We start from the raw sequence: 16,128 nt of genomic DNA on the forward strand, positions 1-16,128 counted from the left end.
ATCATGGCACAGTTGCACAAGATTGATTTTTGTTAATGGTAAGGTTAGTTTAAAATATAGATGCATGGACAAATTACATACACTTGGCTGAAACCTAACAGATGTTCATCAAAATATTCATTAGTTGACTCAAAAATAGTGGTTTGTTTCCAGTAAGGTGGTAATATAATCACTAATTTTTAAATCTTTGTCCTATTTCTTCTCTCCATTCTCATGAGGAACTGTTTTGTTCACTGTACTTACTGTCTTTAAACATTCTTTCAGCCCTATTGAAACAGGGTACTGAGTTAATTTTCCTGATTTGACCTGGAATAGCTTTTCTAATTTTCCTTCACTTAACCATTTTGAATAATTATCACCTATTAGATGGACCCATCTGTAAACTGTACCTGTCACAGTTTACAAACAGACATACTCATACATTCTCCCCCATTGCCTGCATAGTCAGTGTGTTAACCACTAGTATTTCCAGAGAAGGAAGTTTCCTGGATGGCAAGCAGATCATCATTTGGACAGTTACCTGGCAACAGATTTTTTTTTTGTTTTCCACCCCACTTCCAGAATTGTTTCCAATAAACACTTGTTTTTTCAAGTTCAGTCCGAAATTTTTTTGCTGTTTGTTTAAAATGTGTTGCTGCTTCAGTCAGAAGCCCACACACTGCCACCCCTCCAGGGAGCAGCAGTAAAGGATGTACAATACTATGTGAAAGAAGAATTGTCTTTTTTTTACTTGGGGGTGTCTGTGTGTTTCCTGAAGCACTGTAGCATTTGTTTTGACAATCCATGCTTGTTTGTCCTGTCTTTTTAGAAGGCCTCAAGGTGCAGAATTGGCACCAGCAACAAAGCACTCTAGCTGGCAGAGGGTGATGCTTATTCTGGAGTTACTGCAGCATAAGAAGAAGCTTCGGCATCCGCAGGCATTGGTGCCTGCACTTTTCAACCTTCTGAGCAGGTAAAACAGAGCCTGGACCCCTCTCTGCTGCAGCAGACACCCCAAACATGGAGATATGGGCTACTGGGTCTGTGCTTTTTGCCATGTTTTGTAGCTTAGCTTGCCTTTTTTCAACTGAACTTCTTTTAGGCCAGTCAGGAGGAGGAGGGGAATGGGAAGTTATGATTTTTTTCCCTTTTGAAACAGTAAGATTTTTACCTAATGCATAGCTTCTCTTCTGTGAAAACTGTATTGGGCAGAGGGCTTGGGATTGCCAAGAAGGATGAAACCTATGCTAAAACTGGGATAATTGGCAGGACTCTTGTCTTCAGCAGAGTTTTATAATTCTCTAAGCTTTGAAATTCCTCCCAATACATTGTGGAACAGTCTTAGTCCAGTGTAACCTAAGGAAATAATTGTTTTTCCTGCCAGCCCTATATCCAGGCACTTAGGGTAAATTTATATAGATTGGGTGTTTGTCTTTCTTTCCTTATGACTTGCTTGTACATAGACTAACAATTATAGTCCAGGCGTTACTTAAGTTTTTGGCAGTGCTTTGATATGTGTCTTTTATTAGACCAGTTGATGCATTTAAAGACAAAAAACCAGAAATTTTTGGCGAAGAAACTTTGCCAAAACTTTTGGCAAAGACTTTTTGGAAGCCTCCGTGTAGAATTTATGTGGAATTAAAATTGCAGTTTCTTATTTGTGTCTTAATGTGCAGTTTGGTTACTTATTTTTGCATCTCTTTTTTTCCGTTAATGTATAGGTGTCTGGAACGGGCGGCATCAAAAGAAGAAAATATGGAATATACAAAGCAGCTGATCCTCAGCTGCCTGCTGAACATCTGTCAGAAATTGTCATCAGATGGTAGCAAGGTCCCAGCAGGTAAAAATCACCAGACTCATCTCTTGGTAATTCTCTCACAGCTCAGCATTAAAACAATGGTCTCAACTTGGGTTTCTTCCTCAGTCTATGTTGTTTGGTTGAGGAGAGAGGGATTTCTCTGTGAGGGTAAAAAAGTTTACCTTCCTAATCGTTTTTGTAGATGCACTAGGTATGGTTTGCACACTAAAAACAATGCTTGAGTGTACTGTTTGCTCCTACATGGCTGGCCACTGATGTATTAATAAGTGAGTATTTTTACCTGCAGATATCCTGGACAAAGAAAAATTCAGTGTGGAGCTGATAGTTCAGTGCATCAGGTATTCTAAAATGCCCCAGACACACCACCATTGTCTGCTGCTCCTTAGTGCTGTTGCTGGAATATTTCCTGTAAGTAACACCTGGAATTTATGCGTTGGCTCTTGTCGTTGGTTTCCAAATATTGGGTAGAGTGAAGAACATACAGATCTGTTCTGTGGGGAAAAACTTCCTGAAAAGGAGCCAGAGGCAAAATGGACAGGGTCCCTGCTCTTTAAGGGCTTTCTATTCCATTTTAGTTAAAAACAAACATCTGTCTTGATGCTTTGGTCGCCGGCCATTTGTGGCTCGCAGTGGAGTGCAGTAGAAATGGAAGCAGTTTTCTGACACCAGCCCTGCCTGACCTTTCCACTCTGGTCAGAGTTCTCATGTCTTGTTTCTTCTTTCTCCTGCTTTTTTATATAAAAAGGGAAAATACCTGGTCTGTTAGCACATGCATTCTTACAAGTTCCTATCTTGTACAACACTGAAAAATGAAATTGTAGTTGATAATAGAACTGGGTTGTTTTGATTTTAATTGACCAAGAAACAGGCCTTTTCTTCTATGGACTGAAATTTGACTGTACACTGTTCTAAGATTCTTTTGCTTTGAAACTCTAAACCAGCAAAATGTACCCAGGTGTATCAAACTCAGCTTGCATCTTTATATTCACTTCAGTATATTCTCCACATGTTTGGAAAGGTAGCATGTTTTCCTAAAGATAAAACTGTGATATTGTTGATAAATTTTTGGGGGATTTTGTAGTTTTATTGTTTGGGGGTATTTTTTCCATCTTATTGCCATCACCTGCTAGAGAGTCAGGTATTTGTTTTACATTAATATTGGCTCTTAAAAAATTGTCAAGGTCAGAATAGAAGGAAACATTTTGTATTCATTTAATCTCACTTTTAAAATATAAAACACTTCTTCCAATCACTAAAACTAAATGAAAAATATGCCCATAATTTATTGCTCTAAGTCCTGGCAAAATGTAGGAAACTAACTTTTGAGCTAGATGACACCTCTAATTCAGCCTTTTTAAAATTGGTTAGTATGATTACAGTCTAGGCCCCAAAAAGCCAAAAATTGAAATTAGTTTGGTTAGTTTACACTGTATGATTGTGGATATTGCAGATGTTTTACAGATACAAAAAAAAGTGGGTGGGAAAATCACTGGAATCTGCCACAACCACATTTTGTGCTTCTGCAGATTTCCTCATAGCTGGTTTTACTTGTCTTCACCTGGCACTGAAGGATACAAGGTGTTTTATCACACTAAATTCTCAATTTCCACTCTCTAATTAGTTGCTTGGATGTGTGTCTTGGTTTCTAAATAATGTTTAGAAATCTACCAATCACACAGTAAGTAGCATTAAGGGACAATATGCATTTAAAACTTATTTAAGGAGATTTTGAAAGATAATAATGATTCTCTTTTGATTTTTGGGGTTTTTTTAATAGGAATCTAGTGTCATTTGTAGGAATGAGAAATGCCTCAAGGTACAATATGCACAGCAGCATGAACTAATTTCATCTCTTCTTTTCCAGGATAAAGTTCTTCACAACATCATGCCCATTTTTACATTCATGGGAGCAAATGTCCTGCGTCTGGATGATACCTACACTTTCCAAGTCATTAACAAGACAGTGCAGATGATTATTCCTGCTCTTATACAGGTACATTTGTCTTCTTAATGGAAAGATTATTAATTAAGTAACTTTATTTAGAATATTGGTGGTAGAATAAGTTGTCACCTACTCTAGGATTATTTTTATAGACATTAAATTGTATGTAATATAATGTAATTCAGACTTCTGTGTCTCTGACCAAGTTCATCAGACTGCTGCTTCTTTTCAGTCTTGAGTTTCTGCACTTTATAAATGGTTTAGCCAAAATTACCACAACTGTACGTTGAGAGGTCCTGAAACATACTTTAAGTTCAAGCTTTTTGTCATAAAAATAACAGGCAAGTTCAGTAGAGGAACCATTGGAAGGAAGAATCTGGTTATTAGTTCTATAATATGTCATGGTCATAGGAATAGTAGATGTGGTTTGAAAGAAGTGGAAGTGCTTTTATTCTTCCTGCTGGTGTTTGTGGGGCCTTTCTTGATTTTGCCTGGACCTCTTAGATAAATGGCTATCAATCAAAACAAAAACAGATCCTTGTTTTTCAAATCAACAGTTTCTTCAGTCAGATTTCTCTTGCACCAAAGAAATCTTGATTCTGGATCATAATTAGATTTAAACATGAAACATGATGTATAATGTTATGTAAAAGTGAATTGAGAAAAAAAAATGTTTTCGATAATGGGCTGAGGATTTCCCAGACTACATTTAATTGTATGTGTACACATTTTTCATCCTTATATATCCTCATCAGTTATAGTTCTCTGTTATATAAAAAGAGAGAGAAATTGATTTCTTTAATTTTTTTCTTTAAAACCTTTCCTAGCAGCCTGCACAAGTTTCTGTGACAAATTATTTGTGGCACACGATTATTACATGTGGGAAGAGACTTCTGTTACTTGAGGCCATGTAGCCCATGTATATTATTTTTCCTAGGCCCTTGAATCTAAGACCCTAACTCAAAGTTTTCTGAAGGATGTGGCTTTGCTTTCTCTTGATAATGTCTTGTTTGTTTCAGCTGATGTCAAGTAGTTTTTCTCTTTTTTGTTCTTTTTTTTCTCCCTTTTTTAAATTTTATTTGAAGCATCTTCCTTTAACACTGCAAAAGAACCGTATGATTACAAACTTTTCTTGGGAGCACTTAGATTTTCCTTGAGATTATGCATTTGGCAGTGCTGCTATCTGGCACTTAGTGCCCTCTCTTATTTTCTGAAGTTGCAAGAAAGGCCTTGTACCCTGCTGCAGTAACGTGTGTGAACTGCTGTGTTTGTGGCCAGGCTGAAGACAGTGACTTGTCGGAGTCCTCGGGAAGCGTGGAGGAGGTGGTGATCAAGGTCATTCGCGTGTTTGTGGATGCCCTGCCCCACGTGCCGGAGCACCGGCGCCTGCCCATCCTGTCCCAGCTGATCACTACGGTGGGAGGAGACAAATTCCTCTGGGTTCTCCTGGTGCTGCTCTTCGAGCAGTACGTGACCAAAACTGTGACAGCGACACCAAGCACAGACAAGGTTAGCAGGCTGAGGGGTCAGCTTTTTCCCTGAGAGCCTGATCTCTTTTCATCACAGTCTTGCCTTTAGGGAGTTCCTAATAAGCCCCAGGTCATGCTGGAAAAGGTAGTGAGCTCTGGATTTGTGCTACAGCAGAACCTGATGGTGGGGTTGGCTGTGACTTGTACTGCACATTCAATAGCGCTGTGTCCTGGGGCCTGAACAATAGATCAGATCATATTGTGTAGCAATCCTTGATCTGAAGAGCTGATAATCTAATTATGTAGTGCTTCAGTAGTAATGAAGTTGGATTTTTTCCCTTCAGTTGTGTTTGTGGAACATGATACTGGTCTTTCTCTACAGACTAAGATGAAAACCCTAATAAGTTTTTGTGTAGACAGGCCCTGAGATTAGGTGAAAGCATAGTTTATGGGGGAAACAGAAAGAATTATTAAAGGAACATTGGAGAAGATAGTCTTTGCTGCAGCAGTTTAATCTCTCTCTTTACCCTCTGGAGCTTTGTTGTCTCCAAGGGCTTGCTGCTTTTACCACTGGTGTTAATCCTGGAAGTGTCCAGCTCAGCATGGCATTTTCACAAGCTCACTGAGGCATTTTCGAGTATTTTTATTAGTATTGATAGAAATATCCTTTCTTAATCCTTGAAATATTTATTTTTTTTTTCTGAACCATTAACAGGATGCTGTTCTGGAAGCAGACACTGAATTTTGGATTTCCATCTGCTGCGAATTTAATGTATGTTCTCAGTTCCAGAGCGTGATGAAGATAATCCAGTATCTGACAGAGCTGCCAGAGAATAAAGAAGGTAACCACAAAGCAGAGACAGCAAATGCATGTAAATCGTCCTAATATAGGAGACAATGGGTAGTGGTTTTAAACTGAAAAGGGATAGCTTCAGACTAGATATAAGGAAGAAGCTTTTTACTCTGAGAGTGGTGAAGCACTGGAACAAGTGTCTCAGGGAGGTGGGGGGTGCCCCATCCTCGTCAGCGTTCAGCGCCAGGCTGGATGGGACTTTGATCAACTGTAATTTTACTTTGTTTCTGTGATCAGAAATGAAATAGCTTCAATTTTTGGATGCAAATTTGTTTTGTCAATGTCTTCAACAGATGATCCTGGGACAAAGAAGTTAACGTGTAAGACAAAGCCAAAAAATCAGGAGGGGCAGCTCTTTAATGTGGAATCTCACTCCGACAAACAACTCCGGCATTTCAAATTCTTGTCAGTCTCCTTCATGTCACAGCTTCTGTCTTCTCAGAGTTTTGTGAAAAAGGTAATAATGGCAGTTTGCTTCTAGACTGATCACAGTAAGTGATTGTGCCATATTGTAATAGCTGAGGTGTAATTTACTTTTTAGTATGACTTTATGTTCAAAGTGGGGGCACTGTACAGTGTATCGTGCTGACACCTTTATTGGCACAGTTTTGAAACCTCTCAGTAATGTTATTTTTAATAAGGCTTTTCCAGACAGTCTCCATTTATGTGACTGATGCATAGGTAACCAAGTGAAATTCTGACTCCAATGTATTCCCACTGGCTTTATGGAGCTTGGGATTTCACTCACAGCCTAACTCCAAATTCAGTGTGGGATTCATGGTGTTAATTGTAAAGACAAAATGTTGTGAATTTCAGGCTCTGACTCTAGCAGGTAGACCCAGTTTTTCAGCTGAAAATTGTCCACCAGCATGAGCTGCATTTGCTAATGTGACTGCATTGCCCAAGGTTCTCAAATTTCCTTCTAGAATGATGGCTTAAATACAGATGTAGGTACTCATAATTACCATGTTAGTGGACATTTGATTCAGAAAAACCAAATTAGTGTATTCTGGCATTTTAGTTTAATGAGGGGAGGAAAGTTTCATATTTTCATTCTTGCTTTTTAAACCAGATAGTTGAATATGAAGAACCAGAAGAGCTGCAGGAGTTGGAACAGAGGTATGCTTTAAATATGCCCTACTCCTATTTTTAGCTTTTAGTGCAACCCAGGAATATCTTTAGGTGTAGTGCCATTAGAATATCTTTTACTCTAATGATACTTTTTAAATGTCCTCTGCAACAAGCAGTATTTATTATGTGCACGTTACTTGTTTTTGTTTTATTTTTTTTCTTTTAATGGAATGTGAAACTTTTTATTTCTGAAAGATTGCTCTACCCAATGTCCACTCTTTTTTTGTATTTTTGATAGAGGTTATTTACATGCTTTGCCATAATTGTCAGGCTATTCATGTCTGAATCACCAAAGGAATTTGAGATTTTTAGCAAAATATATTGGTTCATTGGTTAAAAAAAAAAAAAGATCATTGTTCACAGGTGCCTCTGTATTGGTGTAATCAAAGGTCACACTTTGATTTTACAGCCATTGTGCTGTAAAAGGCAGTGATAGGGAGATTGAGGGTTTCTTTTGCAGAGGCCTAGCTTGTATGTTTGTTCCAAGAGAAAAAGGGTGTAAGATTTATTTAAATGCTGTGTTCCATGAATGCTCACTTTTAAATTTTTCTGTTTCATTTCCTTGTATTTTTGCTGCCTTGTAAGATTTTATGCTTTCCAGTAATAACAATAGACTTCTTTAGTCTCGTTGTAACTTGCTGAAAGTTACTTCCTTTCTGTCTAGGCTGTTGGAAGAAGTTCTTCAGTACATAAACACTGTGGCATCTTCAGTGGAAGGAAATGTGGACAAGCCAACAGCCAAATTCTGGAGGGTTCTGCTTAGCAAGTGCTATGATATGCTGGATAAAGTAAGTCTCACTAGCCCCCATGGTTAGCACTGGGACATTGCTGCTTTTGCTTGTTGATATGATTATAAACTTTGTAGGGTTTCCTGTTGCATTAGTACTATATTTCATTGGATGGTCTGCAGCCTGCTACATCAATGTTTAAACTCAGCTAACAACCTGAATAACAACAGCTAACAGCTTCTTAGGACAAGCAGAACAAAAATCAGGAATGCTTGTTTCCTTTAGTTTAATGTTCTACTGGCTATAAGCAGTCCCTTCACTATGTCTGGTGGAGAAAAATGGCTCTTGGCAGCATTTCTCACTGTTAACTCATAAAATTATTTAGCTAATGCTGTTGCATATTTCTACATGCAATTAAATCCTTACACTTTTCCTCTTACTATTTTTTCTGATTAGAAATGTATTTGTAGAATTTGAGTGGCTATCTTGTTGGAATTTTTTTTACCTGTAAAGCATATTCCAGTTTTCATGATGTACATGGAGAGGGCATTCGCAGAATTATTTTGGGTAAAGAGGGATAGAGCTCACAAGGGTGGACAAAAGGACTTGCTGAGGAAATCTCAGAGCTAGTGGATAATGGCTGCTTAGCAGCCAGTGAACACAACAAAGCTGGAACCTGCTTTGTTGTTTTGCATGCCTCAGATACAGCATTGCTGGCTTGTCCCATCTTCTTTGTTCTTGAAACCCATGAGGGAAGTTGAAGAGAGTCTTATCAGGAGGCTGCCATGTCACAGTGCATGCAAAAGCTTTTCTGGTACTGTTTTGTTTGTTGCCTTGTAGGTCAATGCCTTACTGCCAACAGAAACCTTCATCCCTGTGATTGGGGGGCTGATGATGAATCAGCTGCCGTCGGTGAGACGCAAGGCCATGGACCTCCTGAACAACAAGGTGCAGCAGCGCACCAAGTGGCACAAGAGCCAGGTGAGGCAAAGGGCTTAAACCCAGTTCCTTTAGCAGAAGTACCCAGAGAGAGATTCATGTGCAAGTGCCTGACCCCCTGTAAAGATGGCACATGCCAGTGCCAAGCCTGGCAAGGGCTCTTGAGCAGTGACACGAAGGCTACCTGCCCACAGCTAGCTTGCAGGTCCTGAGCTTCTCACTGAATGTCTGATGTGTGTGTTCTCCTGTCCTCTCAGATCCTGCAGCTCTTAGAGCTGGTTCCTGAGCTCATTGCCATTGTCAAGTGCAGAAGAAAGGAGGAAGAGGAGGAGCAGGCCATCAACAGGCAGACTGCTTTGTTCAGCCTCAAGCTGCTCTGCAAAGGTTTTGGCACAGAAAATCCAGCGCCATTTGTGCCTGTTCTGAAAACAGCCATTGATCTCATTTCTTCAGAGAAGGAAGAAAAAAATGTGATGGGAAGTGCTTTGCTGTGTATAGCTGAGGTCACCTGTACACTGAAAGCCCAAGCAATACCTCAGCTTCCAAGGTACTCTTGGGTTCTTCTTAACAGCACCAGCTGCAGCAGGAGTTAGTTACACCAAAATGCATTACTGAAGGAATGCTGATGAAAGCAGTCTGCCCCTGTGTGTGTTTTGTGCAGACAAGATTAAAAATATTTCTCGTGCTTGAAGGTGCTTTGTGGTCATAGAACTAAGAAACTAGTGGGAAAAATTGCAAGACTTTTATAATGCACAGTAGAGTTCCTTATGGAGTCTGCTGCTAGAGAGGCAACCTCTATGGCTTTAGAAAAATCAGACCATAGTTGGTATTTTTTCTGTAGAAGAAATTGCATTTAAAAACTGTTGAAAACCCTTCATGCTACATTATTTTATTCTCCCTATCCAAGAAGAATCCAAGTATCTAACTTGTTCCTTGTAAAACTGTTTCATTTCTTTACAAATACAAGTCTCTTATTGTCATTAAATCTTTAAACTAAAGACAGGGCTTTGAGTAACCTGATAGAGTGAAAAGTGTTGATCTAGATGATCTTTAAAGATTTCATCTGACCAGACCATTCTGTGACTCTAAATTTAATATCCTTCATTAGCTTCAAAATAAAATATGACAGTGAGCCTAGAATACTGAGCTTTCTTGAATACACATGTAAAAATTCTTCTGAAAATTGTCCCTGCAGGCTTAACAGATGGATTTATTGGATTGGAAACATACCTCCAAATGGTCAGTTATTTCACATTTCTCTCTTTATGTGTGGTTATTCACAGGCTGATGCCGGCACTCTTGAAGACTTTAAAAAGTAAGAAGGAGCTGGTATCCAATGAGATTTACCTGCTGAGTGCCATCACTGCTCTGCTAAAGGTTGCAGAAACACTGCCACACTTCCTTAGTCCTTACCTTTTGGAGTGCTTGTTGCAGGTGAGCTCTGTGACTCCTACAGGTTTGTAAGGGGGGGACAGGACTTGCCCAGATCCCAGAAGAATTACTTTTTTAGTATCCAGTAATCCCAGAGATTACTTTCTTATCTCTGAAACTGAAGTAGGAGTGTGTGCCAATTTTGTGAAAGCTCATAACCACTCTTCTACTCACCTTCTTTTGCAGGTAACTCAGATACAGAACCTAAAAGCATCTCCTTCTCCTCCCTCAGGTTATATTTTTCCTCTTTGTAAAGGGAGGTGAATCACAAAGAATCATTCTGTAATATTCAGTCTCCTCATATGTGTATCTGACACTCTTGTGGGAGTCATTCTAACCCTCTGCTGCTGACATGGGCATTTTTCAGTGTGTGTCCTCTGAAGACAGTGAGGCTTTGTACACAGACCTTAGCATAAGGTGTTCCAAGTGGTGCGAACAGCAAAATTCCTGTCTGACATTTGAAGCAGACAACTACTATAAAATAAAATCTTAAGTTGCTGAGTAGGCCTAACTTTTGTTGGGATTCCTCACAGGTTGTCCGCTTGGAAAAGATTGTGGCCGAGTTCGGTCCCACTTCCCAGATCAGTGTCCGTGTAGCAGCACTGAAATCCATCCTAGCGACGAGGCTGGCTCCCCGCATACTGCTGCCTGCGGTCACCAAGTGTTACAGTGAAGTGCTGCATACCCGCAAGGTAAGGGCTTTCTTCATCCCCCAGTACTGTCAGAAAGATGGAGAAGAAACAGAGCCAAAATTTGGTTCAGCTGTGTCCCCTCCTGGCACTGTGGCCACCACCATCCTCCTCGCTGTGGCTGAAGAGTGAGAAACAAAGGAAGTCTCACAAGCACTGTCCAGCAATAGCTAAAACACCGCTGTGTAATCAGCGTTGCTTTGGTCACAGATCTAAAGCACAGCACCATGTGAGCTGCTGTGAAGAGAACCAACTCCATCCCAGCCAAATCTGCCATAGTCGTTATATTATTATCTCTGGAATTTTTTGTACTGCTGCAGTGATTCAGGAAAGGTAGATCTGGAAGAGATCCACCACTTCAATGTCCTTTGCATGTTAGATGATGAATGCTTTGGAGATCATCCCATTCATAAAGGACTTCATTTATGTGCTAGGAACATGAGTGAGTGAGAAGTTTCTCCAGTATGGCAGAAGGTAGACAAAAGGCTTTTTGGGAATCATACTAACTTAAGCCCTCAAAAGTACAGGGGAAAAGCTTATTTATTTTATCAACGGTATTTCAGTGAGTAAATGCATGAAGTACGTAAATCCAATTCCCTAGTTATGTTTTTCAATTACTGTCAATATCACAGTTGCCTTTGCATTGCTCTGCTTTTGTTTTGGCAGAACTGCCTGAGTCCCCTTATGAACATTTTGAAGGAGCACATTACTGGTATGGAGAAGGAGCACCTGATCTCCCATCAGCCTGAACTGACGGCATTTTTCATGAAAGTCTTGGACTTCCGAACAGAGCATGCCGAGGTAGCTCAATTGGGAGGATGAGCAGCAGCTGCACCTCTCTACATGCCAATTGCATCACTTGCTTAAGAAAAGATTCCATTGTACACGTGCTCTGAAATTCTGGGTATCAGATATTCTGTTCCACATTGGTTTTATGGTGGAAAACCTGGTAGTTAAGTATTTAGTCTGAAATAGACAAAATTAAAATGTGCTTTGAAAGCTCAAATTCTTACATTTCAAACTTAGAATTATGTTTTCTGATTTTTCTAGGATGATTTAGAGGAAGTTGGTAAGATAGAGGCTTACATTATTGACTGTCTAATCAGTATGGTTATGAAACTTTCCGAAGCTTCTTTCAGGCCCCTCTTCTTCAAGGTAAGAAGTCTAAATGTAATTCATCTGCATCAGCATGTTTGTGTTTTCCAGTGCACAGACACAGGAAACAGCTAATCTGCCTTTCACTTTCAGCTCTTTGATTGGTCCAAAACAGAGGCTGCCCTAAGAGACAGGCTGCTGACATTCCACCGCATAGCAGACTGCATTGCAGACAAGCTCAAGGGGCTCTTCACCCTCTTTGCTGGTCACTTAGTGAAGCCGTTTGCTGAGACACTGAACCAGGTCAACATTTCTAAAACTGGTAAGTTGTCAATTACTGGCTACAGAGAGGCTTAGTCTTGATTGCTGAGAGGCTAATTTTAATTGCAGAAATTTTAGTCTTACGGGATTTATTTCACAGCACACATAATTCATTTCTCTCTTTTTTCTTCCTGTGGTAAATGAGAAATCTTTCTCTGATGGAACCAAAGGACGTTTTTCATCCATAGGCATGGGGCTGCTATTACAATGTTGTGACCAAATGAAAATTTTCTGTCAGACCCAGTGAGCTTCCCTGAGTATGAAATTGTATAGAAAGAGGGTTTCTCTTTTTCCTTTTTCATTCATTGACTTCTCTTATATGCTGCCTGGTGTATCTAGACTCCTCTGCTTTCTTGGGCAAAAATAGATGTTATTATTTTCTGTGGGAAATTTTGCCCATCCCAGTTGTGACCTGAAGAAATTCTCCATATCCACAGATATGGCCAAGCACTTCTGTAGCCAGTGGCTATTCTCTTTTATTTCCATCAGTAGCAGACTTGCTGGGGCAGTAGCTCAAAGCCAGATAATGTATCACATCCACTTGATTGTTCTGAGTGATGAGTGCATAATTGCTATGTAGTACATCCCATAGCTACATTGACAGACTAGCAATGTTTCTGTCCTGCAGTTTTGTGGGAAGTTTTGTGTTTTCATTCTGTTGGTGATATTTTTTTTCTTCTCCTTGGCTCATGTGTAGATGAAGCTTTCTTTGACTCAGACAATAACACAGAAAAGAGCTGTCTACTGTTGCAGTTCACCATGGACTGTCTGCACAAGCTCTTCCTGTTTGACACGCAGAAGTTCCTGAGTAAAGAAAGAGCAGAAACCTTGATGCAGCCTCTGGTCGATCAGGTATTGACAAATCCACAGAAACAATTCATAGCTGTTTTTTTTTTCCATAGTTAACAAAAGAAATCAGATATCAGTCCTCTCCCTTAATAAAAAAGGGCGCATTAGTTCATCATTTTTGGGCCATAGACAGAATTGATTTCTTTGCCTAAGGCTCTGAATTACTGACTTTTCGTATCCTTTTTTTAATTTCTTCATTCTGTAAGGTTTATGCATGTTTACTGAGCTCTTGCAGATCAGTGCACTCCCACTGATGAGCTCTGACTTAATTCTTGAGTACCTGAAAGCCAAAGCTAGAAGTGTTTTTGGCTGGTTTATCTGAGCCTGGATCTGTTTTATTTCCACAGCTAGAAAATGTGCTTGGAGGAGATGAGAAGTTCCAGGAAAGAGTGACAGCACACCTGATACCCTGCATAGCTCAGTTTTCAGTGGCAATGGCAGATGATTCTCTTTGGAAACCACTGAACTACCAGATCCTGCTGAAGACAAGGCACAGTTCTCCTAAGGTTGGGAGCCATCAGAATTTGAATTGGTTTTGTTTGTCGTGCTAGAAAATGGGAACAGTGCTCCCAAAATCAGAAGTCAGAATTAACCAAGTCATTGCTGAAATAGTAGCCTAAACTAAAATACTGGTGCTGTACAACAGTATTCCCAAGTTGTAGGGATGGGTGCAACATGCTCTTCTGCTCTAGCTGTAAGCAGTTAATATTCCATGTCTTTCATGCTGTGGGGTTTGGGCTTTTTTTAAGATTTGGTATCTGTTGGAATAAGAGGTATTTGTTTGTGTACAAAGATAGGGGCACTTTAGAGGAGTAACAGGAAGACATATCAGCTTTCAGACCTGTTCATAGTGTTTTGTCAAGACTCTCCTATTGACAGGTTACAGATATCAAGGGAGTGTACTTGGTTTTTCACAGTGCTGAGCTAAGCCCTGATAGAGTGGAAGTGGCATTGTGACAGGAAGTTAAAGTCCATTATATCAAATAACTTCCAACATTACCTGCTTCTTACAACCTCTTTTGTATTTGTTGTTATGTTAACCCAGATGTTAGTATTTAAATTAGCTTAAAACTAGTTCCCTTCAGTAATGAGAGATTATAACCTTACAATGAATGGAAGGAAGGTTAGGGCAGGGGAAAACAGGGAACTATACTGTAATGTTTGTTTCCTTATGTAATTGTTTTGGTTTAGGTCCGATTTGCTGCCCTGCTTGCTTTGATAGAAGTTGCACAAAAACTGAAGGAGAACTACCTGGTCCTGCTACCAGAATCTATTCCATTCTTAGCTGAGCTTATGGAAGGTAATGTTCTAAAGTGGCATTAGTGACTCATTTCAGATTCAGACAGGCTCACTGTTGTAACTGCTATAAATCTTATGAATTTGTATATGGTAGCTTATACTGTGCAAAATGCAAACCAAAATGGATTATGTTAAACATTCATGAAGTTCAGTTAAATTATGGTGGCTTCTTCAGTGTTGTAGCCTTTGCACATCTCCCCATGTGCAAGTTTGAGATCACTGTTAGTAGTAGAAAGAGTTGCCTAGTTCAGTGACAAAATATTTCTGAGTAATAATTTCATATATGGTGTTTGAGGATGGTTCTAACCTTGATGGTGAAGCCTTCCTTGGGTAGCCTTGTAATCACTGCTCTACTTAATTCCTGCTCAAATTCTTTTTCTAGATGAATGTGAAGAAGTTGAACAACAATGTCAGAAGACAATTCAACAGCTGGAAGTCATTTTGGGAGAACCACTCCAAAGCTACTTCTAATTTTATGCCCTTAATTTTCAAATGTTGTCTGAATTGTGTAAGCTTTACACATTCAGGTGTTACAGGCAAACTGTCATAACAGTTTTTATCAGAGACAAGATTTTAACTTTTTAATAAAATATTTTAAGAATCTGGCTTTATAATTTCTGGATGGACTGGGAACTTTCCTTATGACTTCCTTAACTGCTCTATACTTAACAATGGGAAACTGGTGCAGGCTATGAACAAATCCTGAATGACAACATGCGAGACTTACTGAATTCCATTGTGCTCAGGGCATACAGTTACTGTCCCAGTGGAGGGGCTGTCACGCTCCAATCATGGTCCTCACTAGACCAATGCACTGCAGTCCTGAAAATCTGGTTTTCTCTATCAGCTGTAGGGAAGTAAAACGTATACCCACTGAAGATACTGAAAAATAACTTCCAAGAAGCCATGATTCATGTGGAAACTAAATCTGTTTTACAGTCTTTAAAGACTGCTACTGATTAGCTGAAGTTCAAGAATAAATTGCTTGCTATGATAATGGATTTACCCAAAAAATTACTATTTGTTTTGCACCATGAGGTGCTGGTTCATTAGACTGGTACTAAGAAAGGCACTCAGACTCTGTAAAATAGGGTTTAAAATGTAACAGGGTAGAACTGACATCATACAGAGGATAATGTTACATCCCTTTGGGTGCTGGGAATGCGCCTCTGTCCCTGGTGCAGCATGACATGTAGGTCCCATATGGGGAAAGATTACCACATCAAGCTCTTACAGGATTTTCTTAAAACTTCATTGTGTGTGCTGTCAAAAAGGACATTCCCATGAGAACATCTGCTGAACTCTCAGCTAAAGGCAAGGACACACGAGTGGTGTTACTGCCATAGGGAGCTGCCTACCAGCTCCCCTGTTGCAGTGAGTTTATCCTGCAGCCAAGGGGTCTGTACAGCACAGCACAGAACCACACTGTCCTGAGGGCCACCCCAGCTCAGCCACAGCCCAGCCCCAGTGCCTGCTCAGGCCAACTGCTCTGCATTGCTCATTCCTTGATGTAGAAATGGTTCTCCAGTCAGGGTCACTTTGCCAACTTAGGGATACTGGTAAGACAATAACAAAACAAAACAA

General features: G+C 39.8%; 1 protein-coding gene across 2 annotated transcripts in view; it reads left to right on the plus strand.

Moving 5' to 3' along the window:
• Positions 1–15,318, plus strand: part of HEATR1 (HEAT repeat containing 1) — a 34,926-nt gene extending 19,608 nt beyond the window's left edge. For both annotated transcript variants that reach the window (XM_064708472.1, XM_064708473.1), the window contains 20 exons: positions 809–952; positions 1,701–1,819; positions 2,085–2,206; positions 3,663–3,791; positions 5,019–5,249; positions 5,925–6,051; positions 6,356–6,519; positions 7,135–7,181; positions 7,858–7,981; positions 8,762–8,902; positions 9,118–9,407; positions 10,144–10,294; positions 10,825–10,983; positions 11,647–11,781; positions 12,031–12,135; positions 12,229–12,397; positions 13,094–13,248; positions 13,593–13,751; positions 14,437–14,545; positions 14,927–15,318. In XM_064708472.1, the coding sequence (XP_064564542.1) occupies positions 809–952; positions 1,701–1,819; positions 2,085–2,206; positions 3,663–3,791; positions 5,019–5,249; positions 5,925–6,051; positions 6,356–6,519; positions 7,135–7,181; positions 7,858–7,981; positions 8,762–8,902; positions 9,118–9,407; positions 10,144–10,294; positions 10,825–10,983; positions 11,647–11,781; positions 12,031–12,135; positions 12,229–12,397; positions 13,094–13,248; positions 13,593–13,751; positions 14,437–14,545; positions 14,927–15,015 (2,869 nt within the window). In that variant the 3' untranslated portion in view covers positions 15,016–15,318. The remainder of the gene's footprint in view (positions 1–808; positions 953–1,700; positions 1,820–2,084; positions 2,207–3,662; positions 3,792–5,018; positions 5,250–5,924; positions 6,052–6,355; positions 6,520–7,134; positions 7,182–7,857; positions 7,982–8,761; positions 8,903–9,117; positions 9,408–10,143; positions 10,295–10,824; positions 10,984–11,646; positions 11,782–12,030; positions 12,136–12,228; positions 12,398–13,093; positions 13,249–13,592; positions 13,752–14,436; positions 14,546–14,926) is intronic.
• Positions 15,319–16,128: the final 810 nt, after the last annotated feature.

The sequence above is a fragment of the Zonotrichia leucophrys genome, chromosome 3 (assembly GCF_028769735.1).
Source record: "Zonotrichia leucophrys gambelii isolate GWCS_2022_RI chromosome 3, RI_Zleu_2.0, whole genome shotgun sequence".
Classification (NCBI taxonomy): domain Eukaryota; kingdom Metazoa; phylum Chordata; class Aves; order Passeriformes; family Passerellidae; genus Zonotrichia; species Zonotrichia leucophrys.